The following is a 15,945-nucleotide window of genomic DNA, read 5'->3' on the forward strand; positions in this document are numbered from 1 at the left end:
TTCTGTTTTTAGTTTAGAGGGACCAGGAGGTGGATGTGGTTTCTCACCATCGGATAGTTGAAATGCGGGGTCCAAGAGATTGTTCCATTGCCGTCTTCCCCAGGAGATCCAGGCCAGCCAGGCCTCGGCTGCCATTGGTCGTGGAGTTTGGTATTGTTTCAGATGGAATCACTTCCTGCAACATTAGAGACACATCAGAACACTGAGAATAAGAGTTATTCATGGACTGGAATAGGGGAAAACATCCAAATGTTTTCTGTGCAATGAGAAACAGGTTGAGGGAGCATCTGGATGGGCTTCCTAAATCTTGTGGAGTGATCTGCAAACCTGACACACACCCCATTCACTCAACACATCAATAAACATACTCATTCATACAGTGTACCAATGCACAGTCTATTTGCAGGAAGTCCTAAAGCGCTGCTGGCCAGAAGCTCTGGGTTTTGAAAACCATGCCAGGATATTTTGGTCAGGGAAGGTACATTCATAAAGGTGGCCAAATAGGGTGTTGTCAGCCTGTAAATCCTTTCAGTGTATCTGATGACAGGCAGTAGGAGAGTTTCCTGGTCAACCATCTTGCAGAAGAGAAATGCAAACACTTGCTGTACTTTGCCCATAAACATACGCAATTCAATGAACTTCCTTGACCCAATCCAGGGAAACAAACAAACAAACAAACAACATTCAGTCATGGGTAGCCCATGCACCTGAGGACGAGGGAAGATACTCTACTCTGTTTATTGCTTACCTCAGATGTGTTCCTATTCACAGATCTCTGCACTTGCTGCATCATTGGAGGATCATTCAGGCCTGGAAAAGTAATATATCATTGTGTCACCATACAGAAATTAGTGACCCATATCAAAAGAATGATCTGTCTAAATATCAATCTATAATTTGATCCATGATTATCAGTGCAGGCATCATCAAACAATTTTAATCAACATTTAGACTAATCAGAGATCTCATGCAGTCAAAGGGAAAGTGGGGAAAGGAATCAATGATTCCAAAGCTTGGGTGACAAAGGTCGATCATCCCCAACTCTGAACATCAAGTCTTTGTTTCCCAATTACACCTCAATTTCCATCCAAGTGTGTCTTCAGTCCCAAATCTAATCTGAAAGATATTACCTCTAAAATTGCAGCACTCTCCTTGTATTGCTTTGCGAGTGTCAGTCTGAAGTATGAAATGGGGTTGAACCCACTATCTTCCAATTCAAAAGGCAAGTAAGATGCAACCGAGTCAAACAAGTTTGACCAATCAAGAACAGAGAAAGAGCATAGTAAAGGGGTGAAACTTTGCATAATGCAGCAGCAAACTGCAGACTGAGGCAGTTCTGTGACTGAATGCTATTTTAAATTTGTTAAAAAGCAGGAATATCACACACCCAAAGACATTAGCTCTTCATCAAGCCAGGAAGGCAGCTGCTTCTTGGAGTCTAGATTAGAGACGGTTCCAGAACTTGTCAAGTCGGATTCCAAATCAGTTAAATCTGCCAGCATGGTATCAGCTTCAAAAATGAAAGGATAGAGTTTAGTTCCTAATTCCAAAAAACAAAAGTCAATCTATAATTCAGCCACTGAGCACATGCACTCTCACCTTTCTATGGTCGGCCTCTCAACCATGTTAACTCTGAATTGTCTGTTATCCCACCTACCCAAAATGCTCGCATTCTGACTCCAGTTCACTTCTTGAACTCAGCTGTGGCACTCAAATCTCCCCAACTCCAACATTCCATGCTTGCATTCTGACACTAACCTCACACTCCGACCTGAGCACTTAACAACACTTCCATCAAGTTCAATAACTTTAAATCCTAACCAATACTCTACTTTGAGTCCTAGCACCACTACTATTGTGACACAAGAATTTTACAAAGAATGTGTTTTTACTTCCTTAATTTTAAGAAAATATACCAATTTTAACTTGGATGTTCTTGAACAGCAGCTATTCAAGAAGGCAGCACTTTACCACCTTCTTCAGGATAATTAGGGCTGGGCTATAAATGACAGCTTAGCGAATGGTTTTCATGAGTCACCAAATCATTTTAAAGAAAACATCTGGAACATTTTCCCTATTCTGATGAAACATCATTGACTTGAAAAGTTAATTTCATTTCCTTCTCCACAGATGTTGCCTGGCCTGCCGAGTATTACCATATTTTGTCTTCATTCTAAAAACTCTTCATCAGAAAACACACAAAATAAATGTTGTTAAAACTGCGCATTGATATTTGAGATGAGTAACAGGCAGATACCTAGAATTACCTGTGGAAGCTGATTCTTTTGAGGCCGCTTTGTCGTCTACATGTCCCTCCACTATTTTCTTGTACAAGTTGACCACAAGGGTGAGCGAATCATTGGCTTGCAGAATTTCCACTACAACATTGGAAAAGGAATCACCATTACTGAGGCTTCTCAACTGGCACTTTGCTGGAAGCAATTTCATTCAACTTTCATACTCCAGACCAATCCCCACTAAATGAAATACTCTCTGAAACCCCTCAAACAGCAAACTTACCCAGAGCTTCATCGTTATCTGTGGTATCACTTGCAAGTCGGAACAGTGTCGGCCGCAGTTTCTCACAGCGCTGATACAAGCCCTGTACACAAAACAACACTGAGATACCACTGAGATACAATAATATTGTTAAAAACAACAGAAAGTAAGATATTCAAAAGTAAATTACAGGCTAGAATCTAGTCAAGTGGTTGCTGTAGTTTGTATAAAATGTCACCTTTAGTATTTCTGTCTGGTCTTTGGGCAGATTGTCCCTCTGGTACAAGTTCAGCATCTCATTCAGCAGCTTTGTATTGTTTTGTACTTCCTCAATAGCATGTATCCGTTTGGTGATTTTCTCAGTCTTCTCTTGGTCCTGTAAACAACTTCAATTTGAGAATTTATTGGGTAACTAGAAACTGCAATTGTACTAACTACCTTTTTTCTTTCAAGAATGTTAAACTGTAGATTTGCAGGGCAGATAATGACGTGTGTGGCACAAACTTTCATGAGCAAGACTAAATGTAGAGTGTTCATTGGCTGTTTACCTGTGGCCACCTTCAAAAAACATACACTCCCCACTGAGTATTGGGATCCTTGGTCAATTCTATGCCTGAACACAACTGCCACTTTTGCAACACCCCCCAGCCAGGTTAATCTGATAAGGAGACCAGAGTCAAGGGTGGGATCCTCCAGCAAGCTTCCTGCCCCAATTAACGCAAGTCTTCCATTGAACCAAAACACATTACCTTTTATCTCAATGTGTTGCAAAGGAAATTCCAGTCAAATTGCTGAGTTATTCAGACTAATTTGTAAGACAGACCTGGAGGCACCTTACCTCATCAATCTTGGGTTAAATGATTCAATGGAAATACATTAATAGGTCAGGGAGTCAATGATCAATTGACCAAAATTCTGATTTACAAAAGTTGGAAGGATAGGTTAGCATTCGGGTTAAGAATAATTTGCCGGATATTGTAAATGAACTCACCTCTTTGATGACATTTTTGATGAGTCTGTTGGCAGCCTGCAAGTCCTCTGGGTTGTTACTTTTGAGAAGTCTTGCAAGGAGCTGTGGGGACAAAAGTTCACAGAAAAGATTCATTTTTTGCAGATTCTTTGAGTTAATTTGTCACCTGAATAGGGAAAGCGGAGACTCTCCAACCCTTGACATCACATTTTATTGACATTCCATATTTACACTAAGTTTTTTTTGGAGAACATTTAAAACAGTTTTAAGAAGCCATATTCCACTGTTTTGCCCAAGTTTTAGTAACACACCACCACTTGGTAGGAATGGAGATGAAAATAAGAAAATAATGATCACCTTTACATTTCCCTTTAATCCCAAAGGTCAATATGAAAGCTCAGCCCTTCAATTCTGCTCCACCATTTAATAAGATTATGACTGACCTAGCTGTTCCAAATTCCAGGTTTGATTGCCTACCTCCACCTTAAAATGATTCAATGACCTTGTCCAAAGCCTTTTAACGGAAAGTTACAAAGTCATACCACCAAAAATAATACTATTACTTTTATTTTCAATTCCTCTCCTAATAAAGGAGCATTCCATTAGCCTTTTAATCACTTGCTGTACTTACATTCTCACTATTTATGACTCATACAGTATAACACCTAGATTCCACTTCACATCAGAATTCTGCAGCTGTTCTCTGTTTAAATAATTGTGTTTTTATTCTTCCTGCCAAAGTGAACTTAATATTTTCCCACATTGCATTCTATCTGCCATATTTTTGAACTTAACATATCTATAATCAGTTCACATTTTTGTTCTGCCATTTTCACACATACCTATCTCTGCGTCATCAGCAAGTTTGAGCGTCAATGTCATTGATATAAATTGTAAAAGTTGCAGGCCCTGCAGAGACCCCTGTGAGACCCCACTTAAATGTATTCTGCCCATCTGAAAAAGAGCCATTTGCACATATTCTCTGTTTTCTCAGCTAGCCAATCTTATATCCATGATTGTACATTACTCACTACTCCCATGGTCTCCAACATGTAGATCACAATCAACTGATTGATCAGTTTCTCACAGTCAATCTCATGACCTGCTCACCTTCCCTTTCTGTGTGTATCTCTGACAGTTAATTTTATTGCCCACCCATGTTCCTTCACCATGTGCGATCTCATTGCTTGTCTACATTCTTTCAATGTATGTCGTTCTCTCTGCCCATTAGCATTCCCTCACCTGACAGTTGTACTCAATGCCTATCCGCATTACCTCACTACCTGAATTCATCAATCGCCATGCCACTGCGAGACCTTCACTTCCAGAAATTACGCAGCTGCAGAAGAATCCATGCTCCAAATCAGGCTTTGCCAGCTTTTGCATTATGTTTCAGATTGGTCCAGATAGACCATCATTGCAGAGTTAAATAAGTTTTGTAATGGCAATGCAAAGCAATAACAAAGTAACACATAGCAGGAACTGTTGTGTGAAGCCAGTACATGACAGTACTAGAAACACAGGAGACTATTTACCCCAGTCTCTCTGCATCTCTCTTATCGTAGCTCAGTTTGTCCCACTCCACTGCCTCTTCTCTGTAGATCTACAGCACCTTTTCCCCAACAATTGCAAATCGAAAAAGGTCCATACAAAATGACTAAGAATTATGGGAAACACAGTCACACCCCAATCCAGAATGCGAACAATGCAAACCAATCAGGGGTCCCAGAAATAAATTGTGACCACAGGAGTGACCCCGCCCCCAGCTGCCTCCCCAAGCTCCATACTTGAAAACAGCAGCAAATTCTGGATGTCCTAGAGGAGCTGATTCAGAGGCAACATACAGTGTGACCAGTGTGTCACGAACTGTAAGGTGAAGCAATAATAAGAAATAATCCAAATTCATCACTTAAGTAACCAAAATGTACAACTTGCAGGCAGAATAGGAAAACGAATATTTTACAGCCATGAATACAAATAAGTGTTTGCCTTAAATTTCACAAAGTATACAGTATAAATGAAAAAGAGAATATGGAATGACACCATACGACAATGCATTGTAAATGCTCTTAAGCAGCATGCTTTGCGCAAAGCAAGTTGACGAGCCATTTTGAAAGCTCAATTGCCATCATTCACAGGTGGTGAAGTAATTAAAGAAACAATTACTGAGGCTACTGCCTATTTATTCAAAGACCTTAAGAACAAACAAGAAATAATAACAGCAATTCAGAGCATGTCACTTGGTACTTCCACAGTAGCAGGACATTTGAAATCTTTGTCCAAAGACGTCTTTTGGCAACTACCGCAGGACTTGAAGGATTGTGAATGTTTCTCATTGCACTTCAATGAAACCCACTCCTATCATCCTGTGCATTGAAAGTGAGCTTACTTTGACTCCACATACCTCTGAGACAACGTTCTCAACAATGAAGATTATCAAGTTCTAGTTTCACTTCCACCTCACACATACTCTTTTGATTGACTGTATATGATTAACAAACTCAAATACAACAAGACTTCAAGGCACTGGTAGAGAGCGTACAATCACAGGTATTACCCTGACACGTAGTGAGTAGAGTACAAAACAAATAGTTATATACTTGGTTTTAGATTTATATAACATTGAAAATAAACTGTTAATTCTGTATTTTCTTTAGGTTAGATCCTGAGTTGCACCTAAATTCAAAACATGATCTTGTGCCTCAAAGGCTGGAAACCACTGCCCCAGACTATGAGCTTCTACTTTATTCAATAACTAATTACGTGCCACCTCAACAAATGCCTTCTGGTAATCCAAGTACAGTATATCAACAGACTCCCTTTTATCCACTGACCATGTTAATCCTCCAAAGAACTCCAGTAAATTGGTTTAACATGGATTTCCCTTCCACAAAACCAGATTGCGTCCAAATGGAGTTTTTCCCAAGTGCTCAATTATAACTTTCTTAACGATCAATTATAATACAATTCCCATGACAGATGTCAGGCTAAGTGGCTGATATTTTCTTGTTTTCTGCCTGCCTTTCTTGAATAGAGGCATTATTTCTATTTGCTACTTTCCAGTCTAATGGGATCTTTGGAAAATTAACACCAATGCATCTACTACTCATTAGCCACCTCTTTTAAGGTAGAAGGTTTGAGTGTGTGTACTGTGGGGGAGTTTTTATAAAACCTTCGATTTCTCTTCATCATCAAAAAGTGAGCTCTTCATTCTTGGAGAAGGTGGTGGAAAAGGCTTCACATTTGGTAATTTAGGATCTTTCTTTATGACATCTGAAGAATGAAAGAAAACAAATTCAAGGAAGGGAAACAAAATATTTATAATAGAATAACAGTAATTTTGACATTATTGTACAAATTCAGCTTTCCACCATGTCAGAAAACAGAGGCAGTGTAAAATGGATAATATTTAACACCCGTGACACTTTCTTCAAACTATTTTGTTCTCTCTCAGGAAAATTATATCTTACATGTGGAAGGAGAGTGAACAAGAGGCTAGACACTATGATAACAGGAGCCAAGTAAACGGGCGTGGGAAGAATTCGATGGTTGTAACAAGAAGGTACGATTGAGTAAGGAATGTGGGAAGAACCATCATTTTTTAAAAACAAATGTTCATGCAATGCCCACCCCAACTGCAGGGATCTTGAATGGCTTGTCCAGGCCATTCAAGAAGCATGTTAAGAGCCATGTGTAGGGCTAGAACACACAAGGACTGCAGTCTTCCTTCTCTCAATGATATCAGTGAACCAGATGGATTTTTATAACAACCACCATTACTGAAAGTAGTCTTATATTTCAGATTTATAAAATGAATGTAAATCCCACCACTTTCTGTGGTGGTATCCATATCCATGTCCTTGGGACATTAGCCTGAGCATTTGAATTACTAATCCAGTAACATTACAATTACACCTTGAATGAGATGTTAAAACAAGGCCATGTTTGCACTCTCAGACAAAGATTTTGTAATATTATTTGGAAGAAGGGCAGGGGAGCTCTCCCTGATGTCCTGGCTGATATTTATTTCGGTCACAGCCATTAAAAGAAGCTTACATCATTGCAATGTTGTTTGTGGGACATTACTGTGTGCAAATTAGCTGTCATGCTTCCACATTACAACAGTGACTACACTTCAAAAGTTCTTCCTTGGCAAAAAAGTCATATGGGACATCCTGAAGTTGCGAAAGATGTTGTACAAATACAGTTTTCTCTCATTCCACACTTTGTACTGAGTCAGTAACATATTACATACCTTGCTTCTTCAGCATCTGATAGGCATCTCTGATTTTTATTTCACTTGGCAGCCACAATGTCCAACTATACATCATTTCTATTATCCTGGCCTTCACTGTTTCTGAGGACCAGGTGCCCAGATACTGTGCGGAGAAAAAAAGACAGCAAAGATATAACTGTCGTGAACTGCAGTCTGGCCTCATTCTTTCTGAAAACACTGCTGTCCTAAATTTTCTTTCAATAGAAACACACTGACATGGTTGGCTCAAAAAAGCTTGTAACGTGTCAGAATACAGTTTAGAAAGTTTACTTTCATGGTTCATGTTTTAGGAATATAACTTTTAGGTCAGGGCTTGAAGTGTTAAATGTAAGGAAAGTGTGAACAAACAGGATGTGCTGGAAATACTTAGCAAGTCTGGGAACATCAAAAAGAAACAATGTTTCAATATGAATTCTTCAGAATTAAAAGGAAATTCTGTGACTCTACAAGTCAGAAATATGATGGGTTTTATGGCTGTGATGATGGTAGGAGAAAAAAGAATGAAAAATAAAGTCTGCATATTACGGAGGGTAGAAATTTAATGACAAATTAGTTATGGAACTAAAGGCAAAGGGAGTAACAATGGCTGTATAGAGTCAAAGCACCTGTCCACAGTATAAATGCCAAAATAATGAACAATAAACACATGAAAAACGAGATTCAACTGGTACAATACAAAAACACAGTGGACAGAGTTCATGGTCTGAAGTTCTGAACCCTGTATTCAGGCTGTAAAATATCTGATCGGAAGCTAAGGCGATGATGAGCTCAAATTAATCTTCCCTGGTACACTGCACCAAGTGGAGTATAGAAACGCATTGGGAGAGCAAGTGGTGCACTAAAATTGCAAAAGATTTAAAGTTTGAATTAGAATTAGCTTTAGTGTCATGTACTCAAATGAGTACAATGAAAAGTTTACAAGTCATCACTTTCGACGCCATCTTAGGTACAAAAGATACCTAGGTACAGATTCTTAAGTACAAATTTTTAAGGAAAGAAAAATTAGAAATAAATTAGAAAAATAAAGAAATTAGCAAGTTAAAAATAATAGTCCTTCCAACCAAGTCCAAGTTGGCACCTAGCCTCTGGTCTGTGTCGGGCCTTGAGTCTAGACTGCTCTGGGCTTCACCTTAATGCTCTCAAGGCTGTGAGACCGCTTCTTGAATCATCTCAAAGCCGGAGGTCCATGCTGAGGCTACACCGGACCAAAGGACCACCATGCTGGGTCACCATGAAATCGCTATGTTGGACCCACACAGAGGCCAAGAGTCTGAGTTGAGTCATACTTGCAGACTAAATGGAGGTATTCTGCAACTAGTCACCAGACTGCCTTTGGCGTCCAGTGAGACTACATTGTGAGCAATGAATCCTCTAAATTGAATGTACAACTACATCGCTACTTCACTTGGAAGGCGTGTTTGGGGCTTTGGACAGTGAGAGGGGAAGTTGGCTGGGAGTAGAGAAAAGGATAGTTGTTACATCTCCTGCAATCGAGTTGGAAAATGCCATGGAAAGGTGATAAGACGTTGGTGGCTATTGAGTAGACCCAGGTGTCACAGAGGGAATAGTCCCTTCAACATGCTAACGAGAAGAGAGAGAAACTGGTGTTTGGTGGCAAATCCTGCTCAAGGTGGTAGAAATAGTGAAGGATGATCCCTCAAACTTGAGGGCTAATGGCGTGGAAAGTGAGGAGATGGAGAACCTCATCATACTTCGGAGAGGGAAACAAGTGTGGATTTGAGAAACTGTCAAATACCTCTTAAATAATACCAATTATAGTGTCAACTGCAAACTTGCTAATCAAACCATCTACATTTTCATGTTAATCATTTATATATATTACAAACAACAGAGGTCCCAACAAGGAATGATTATAAACAATTAATTAGTTATAAGTTTTAAGTATAATTTATGACACTTATGAAACATTTGGACAGGTTCATGGATGGGGCAGGTATGGAAGGATATGGATCAAATGCAGGCAAATGGGCCTAGTTTAAATTGTGAAACTGGACGGCAAGGGCAAGTTGGGCCAAGGCTGAAAATGTGTTGCTGGAAAAGCGCAGCAGGTCAGGCAGCATCCAAGGAGCAGGAGAATCGACATTTCGGGCATGAGCCCGAAACGTCGATTCTCCTGCTCCTTGGATGCTGCCTGACCTGTTGCGCCTTTCCAGCAACACATTTTCAGCTGTGATCTCCAGCACCTGCAGTCCTCACTTTCTTCTCCAAGTTGGGCCAAGGGCCTGTTTTCATGCTGTAGACCTCTGACTCTATTAATATACTCAAGAGATCAAAGGAACAGGTTTTGAAATTGATACTGGTTGGTCTGACACATCCCAGGGTGCCACATTACCATGGGAATAGGGTGCAGGAGATACACCTGTTGTGTGTTTCTTCTCTTCAACACAGATATAGAGAAAGAGAGAGAAAGCTGGCAAGAGTCAACTTGAGAAGATAGTGGTTTATCAGACAGCAGCCAAGAAACAGAGCACAGAGGCCAAGAGGAAGGAGAGTTACTGCATTGGAGTCACTAAACAGAAATTGAGAGGGGAGGTTATGCTTGCAAAAAAAGTCTAAATTCATGAGAAATTAAAATTGTCAGATTCATCTAATAATACTACTGGAAGTGGTCCTCAAAGGAATCCTCCAGACAGAGGGAGCTAGGAAAGTCTATGTACCAAATTGGAGAAACAGAAGAAAAAGTGAATTTCTGAAATCTGTGGAACAGTATAGGTTGATCCCAGGAGAAATGAAAAACCCTCAAAATCCTGGAATGTTTAGGGGACTCGGGTGGAATTAAAAACAGAACAGAAAGTGGAGGTTTGAATTTCTTTTTAATGGTTTCCTTGTGTTCATAACACCATGAATGGACAGTGTTCCCAAGCTGTCAGAAAGTACAGTTCAACAGTCTTTAAAGGATCTCCTCCAGTTGATTCAGTCAGCTTTGGGGAGAAAAACTTCAACAAAGAATGTATTTGGCAACCTCTGCAGTGGTTAGAGATGCACCTATCAGACCCCATCTTGAGTATTTGTTCAGATTCAAGAACAGTGCCGTGGGAACAATATATTGGCCTTTAAGAAAGACATCACAAGTTCACCAGAATTTTACCATCACAAGTTCACCAGAAGGTTTCAATAGGTTAGATAGAAAGCAATTATTTCTCTGGTAGGGTGGGTGTGGAGTTTTGAATAAGAGGGGGGTACAATCTCAGAAAATTGAGGCACAATGTTCAGGAGTGATAGCAGATATTATTTCTTCACACAAAACATAATGAAAACCTAGAACTCTCACAGGGAAACTAAAAAAAAGGATCAGAATGCATCACAGCACTATTGTTCGTTATCACTATAGCTCAACGATACAATATTGATCTGGAAAGCATTGTACAATACCTTTGGTGATAAAACTTTAATTAGATCATTTAAAAATCGATATTTTCCAGCTTCATTCTGAAAACGTTTTCCACAGTTATTCATACAAGCCTCTAATACCTGTGAAAAGAAAAATCCAGGTCATTAAACACTGTACACACAAACACTATACCAAAACCAACAAATACAGTCAAACTCTGTATATACACAGACACACTCAAACATCAAACCATAATCACTAGCTACAACGTATGATCAGTGGTCAATCTATGGAACATGATCTCTAAAAAAAAAAGAGTGAAACTGCTCAGTGAGCAGAAGTTTATTGAAAGTAAAACTCTCTGGGACCATAATGGAAACAGTCAGTGTTGATTTATTCAAGGTTCCAACTGTTTGAGAAAATAATATTTTGGATGCAGTGTGAGTTATTTGAGACATTACATGTGTCAAGTGTAATACTGCTTATCAAGGAACAGGCAACTCTGAACCAATGTTTCCCAAAGCTCCCCACTACTAAGGGGTTTTTTTTCATATACCTTATGCCTGGGTTTGGTATGGACCAACTAATCAAGAACAACTGCTATAATTTTTGACCCTATCACATATGGTAAATGGTGAGAAGGACTTTGGACCTTTTCATCAACCAATTCCTATGTTCCCATGCCATAATTTTGAACTGAGAGGAGGTGATCCATGGATGTTGATGGAATGTTTCTGTTTCTATCCTGTGCTCTCCCTCCCTCGGGGGTATTTAATGAAATATCTATAGAGTTCTTTACATTATACCTAAATCTGTGGTGTATCTGCCCTGAATGCTGAGAAAGCTTTAATTTAAATCTGTGGTGTACCTGCCATATGGGACTTCAAGTTATAATGTTGCTGGTAATTTAAAAATTTTGAATAAAGTTATGTGTTCATAGCAATCGGTGAACAGCCTTACCGTTAGTGTATACAGTGCCTCCTTTTCTTGTGGTGATTGGATTTTGTGACCCAAAAGGCGAGTTGCAATCTGTGGGCTAAAGGCAGAGGAATTTACAGTTCAAATGTCATTATGTTTTGTCCATTTTCATTTAATACCTTTTTGTCAAGTGCCTTTCCAAAGAGGTCATCGTAGCATCAGGACACATCTCAAATTGTCATCTTTTATATCTACCTTGATGCTTATATCATAGAATAATAATGCACAGGAGGTTACCTCTCATGCCTATTCCAGCTCTCTGATCCAATTAGTCCCATTCTTTCTGCATAACCCTGAAGATTTTTCAGTGATCATGAAACAGGATGATACTGGTCTAAAATGACATATACGTCTCACAGAATACATAACATGTCTACTTATATTGATATCACTTTGATGATCACTCCCTCTTACCCTTCCAGTTCCAGATTGACCTGATCGCAGAATCCTTTGATGTATTCCCATTTCTCTTCAGAGTTTAGAGGGTTTGTCGCTTTATCTTTAAAAGAAACACACAGACATTAGATCTAACAGCGTGATGCTGAGCAAAGCTCCAGACCGAGGCAACAACTCCTCTCATCGTTCCATGATGGAGGTAATCTTTTGACTTTTTCCACCAAATGGCTTTTGCTTCAGATTAGGTGCATCTGTAGGATTTTGTTTTCTTGAATTACAGTTCAGGGCTGGCTCTGGTTTTGGGTTTACAGCCCTCCACGATTGTCAGAGAATCTTCAGGAATTATTCCAGATGCTGTTATAATTAAGCGGGGAAGATGGGACAGGAAAATGGTGTTTTATATTTGGAGGACACCAAGGAGAGTTATAGATTGGACGTAATCAAGGGGTTTTAGAATGTGTAAACGATAGATAACAATATATACATTGACCTGACATACCTGATGACCTCAAAGAAATCTTAACCAACTCCCTGCCTTTTCAGCTGCAAAATTCTACACTCCCATTAAAAATTAGCGTCAGTTTTTTTCATTCCAGATTGTATGTTTTACTTACCAAATACAGATAATTCTCATTTAACGCCATAGTTTGGTTCCCATGCGATCTTACTTTCTAAGAAAACCGTACAATACCAGCAACATTGAAACTAATGGGGCCAGAATCATGTTATAGCCAGCACAGGTAAGGTTGGTCAAATTACTCTACATTCAACAAAACACGATTTATTTAAACACTATTGTTAAAATACAACAAAAGAAAGAAGAACTTTGAATAACAGCTCTATTGAAAAACAGAATTACAAACACAGTGACTTACTAATTAACTGTTCCAATACAGTAACATTCTATAAATACACCCAAGCAAAAAGACAACTTCAGAAAAATGGATTTGTCTCACAGGTAACCCAGCAGAGAGAAATCCCAACTTCTAGCTGCAATCAAGAGGGAAAAAATAGCTTCTACTTCTTAAAAAACTCCAGCAATTTCTGCCCTGTTGAATCTCTAACAGCAACTGCTTATAGCGAAACCTATAAACTAAAAAAAACTACAAAGCCTGATCTATGAGCTGGCCACACCCATCCAGGCTGCTTCTATTGTTCCAACTTAAACAAGGCCTCAAAAGCTGTCTGCTTAACTGGCTTTCTTCGATCTTAAAAGCTAGGATAAAATAAAGCCACAGTATTATCATACTATGTACTCCATAGGTGTGGTTTCAACAATTCCCCTTATCACTGAAGCAAACATCATTACCAGAAATCAGATGTGTATAAATACACTTAAGTGAGCCAAATTAAATGCTGATTCCAGCAAAGATTTCAAACCAACAACTAGTTCGTGTGGATGCTTCATTCCATAAAGTTTAATGTTGCAACAGAACACAAAGATTGCTCACCAACTGACCACAATGCCAAAATTGCCAATTTCCAGTGATTTATCAATGGCAAAATACAACCATCCATTTGTCACATTAGCGACTTTGGTGAAGAGCCGATGAATATCAATATGTATATCAGTCAAACTATGGAATGGAGATGTTCGATTACAGTTCTAGTGACAATGACAGGACATGAGAAGATCCATATTAGCTGGTGTTAGCAACAGGGTTGACAATATGAAATTAAAGCTTGTTATAACTTCCAAACGCAAACCAAGCCAAACATCAAGTTCACTGAAGGAGCTTTTGCACATGGTTGTAACAACAATTGAATAAAATCAAAATACAGAAGATGCTGGTGATCTGAAATAAAGACCCAGCAGGTCTGGCAGTGTGTCAAGAGAGAAACAGAGTGAATGGTTTGAGTCCACATACACTTATCAAGTCCTGAAGAATTATATTCAACTAGAAATGGTAACGTCCTCTCTTCACAGATGCTACCAGACCAGCTCAGTTTCATAAAAACTGAAGAAATAGTAGCACTAGGCCATTTGACCCCTTAAACCTGCCTTGTCATTCACTAAAGCCATGGTTCATTTGCCTCAGGCCTCATTTTTTTTTAAACAAGGCAGCTCTCTTCTTAGCCCTCAACTCACTGATATTTCAAAAATCTATTTACGTCTTCAAAATAACTTCAATGATCTAGCCTCCACAACTATCTACTGAGGCAGAGAATGCCAAATATTCAGTACGCCCTGAGAGAAGAAATTCCTTTGCATTTCAGTTTTGAAAGAGTGTCCTCTAATTTGAGATCCTTCCCCGGTCCCTGAGTGAAAAGATCTACCCCTGTCAAGTTCCTTCAGAATCCTCTGTATTTCAATAACGTCACCCCTTTATTCTGCTAACCACAAATGAATAAAGGCCTAACTTGCTTGGTGGCTCTTGCTAAGTTAACCGTTCATTTCAGGAATCAGACTAGTGAACCTATTTTGAATTACCTCCAATACACAACAGCAGTTTAAAAGGGAGATGCAGGGGATAGAGAGAGAGAAAGAGAGAGAGAGAGAGAAAAAAAAAAGGAGTGCATCTGGGAAAATTAACAAACAGTGAAATTCACAACTAATCTTGGAGGAACAGTTGGGCGAAGTTCGCAGCATAGAATCAGATAAGTTAATTGTTGTTTTAAATCCGTACAAGAGAAAGGCTACAGTAGTGAGTATAGTGGATTCTTTCTTGATTATATGTTTTTGGAGATACGTCTCTTGATTAAATTTTAAATATAAGCCATAGCTATTAATTTAAACTGGGGCAGTGTTTGTAGAGGAATAAGATGGTGTTATTTTCTGGGTCTGTAGATTGTGAAGGAGCAAAAGTGGCCTTTGCAGTGATATGTACTTCTTGTCAGATGTGGGAGTTTAAAGAGAGTTTAAGGGTTACTGCGGATTACATCTGCCATAAATGCTGTCAGATGCAAATCTTATCAGATCGAATGGATCAGTTGGAGATACAGATAGAAGCGATAAGGAATTTGTAACAGCAACAGTATGTGATGGATGGCAGTTATAGGAAGGTGGGGGGGAGGGGGGGGGGGATGTCACAGATACAGTCACATAGATGGGTTAACTCCAGGAAGGGTGAGAGAGGTCGGCAACTAGAGCAGGAGTATTTTGTGGATATACCCATTTCAAACAAGTATGCTGTCTTTGAAAATGTAGGGGGTGATGGATTCTCAGGGGAACATAGCACGAACAGCCAAGTTTCTGGTATTGAGACTGGCTCTAATGCAACGAGGGGTATGTCAGCTTCCAAGAGATCAACTGTGTTAGGGAATTCTGTAGTCAGAGGTACAGACAGACGTTGCTGTAGCCAGCAGAGAAAAAACAGAATGGTGTGTTGTTTTCCTGGTGCCAGGATCAAGGATGTCTCAGAGAGGGTGCAGAATGTTCTCACGGGGGAGAGGGGCCAGCAGGAGGTCATTGTCCACATTGGAATCAACGACATTGGAAGGGAAAAGGTTGAGACTCTGAAGGGAGATTACAGA

At 39.4% G+C, this 15,945-nt stretch overlaps 1 protein-coding gene across 5 annotated transcripts in view; it reads right to left on the reverse strand.

Annotated features, from left to right (window-relative positions):
• Positions 1-15,945, reverse strand: part of ears2 (glutamyl-tRNA synthetase 2, mitochondrial) — a 53,622-nt gene that overhangs the window by 9,974 nt on the left and 27,703 nt on the right. Inside the window, exons 2-13 of one of the 5 annotated variants that reach the window (XM_072559098.1) lie at positions 12,490-12,574; positions 12,058-12,133; positions 11,139-11,237; positions 7,725-7,848; positions 6,642-6,742; positions 3,491-3,571; positions 2,738-2,875; positions 2,521-2,602; positions 2,268-2,378; positions 1,388-1,510; positions 749-810; positions 48-175 (exon numbers count right to left, since the gene is read on the reverse strand). In XM_072559098.1, coding sequence (XP_072415199.1) covers positions 48-175; positions 749-810; positions 1,388-1,510; positions 2,268-2,378; positions 2,521-2,602; positions 2,738-2,875; positions 3,491-3,571; positions 6,642-6,742; positions 7,725-7,848; positions 11,139-11,237; positions 12,058-12,133; positions 12,490-12,574 — 1,210 coding nt within the window. Of the gene's footprint in view, positions 1-47; positions 176-748; positions 811-1,387; positions 1,511-2,267; positions 2,379-2,520; positions 2,603-2,737; positions 2,886-3,490; positions 3,572-6,586; positions 6,743-7,724; positions 7,849-11,138; positions 11,238-12,054; positions 12,134-12,489; positions 12,575-15,945 lie in introns of those variants that run through there. The other 4 variants (XM_072559101.1, XM_072559100.1, XM_072559102.1 and 1 more) reach the window with 4 other exon arrangements.

Source organism: Chiloscyllium punctatum, chromosome 40 (assembly GCF_047496795.1).
Source record: "Chiloscyllium punctatum isolate Juve2018m chromosome 40, sChiPun1.3, whole genome shotgun sequence".
Lineage (NCBI taxonomy): Eukaryota > Metazoa > Chordata > Chondrichthyes > Orectolobiformes > Hemiscylliidae > Chiloscyllium > Chiloscyllium punctatum.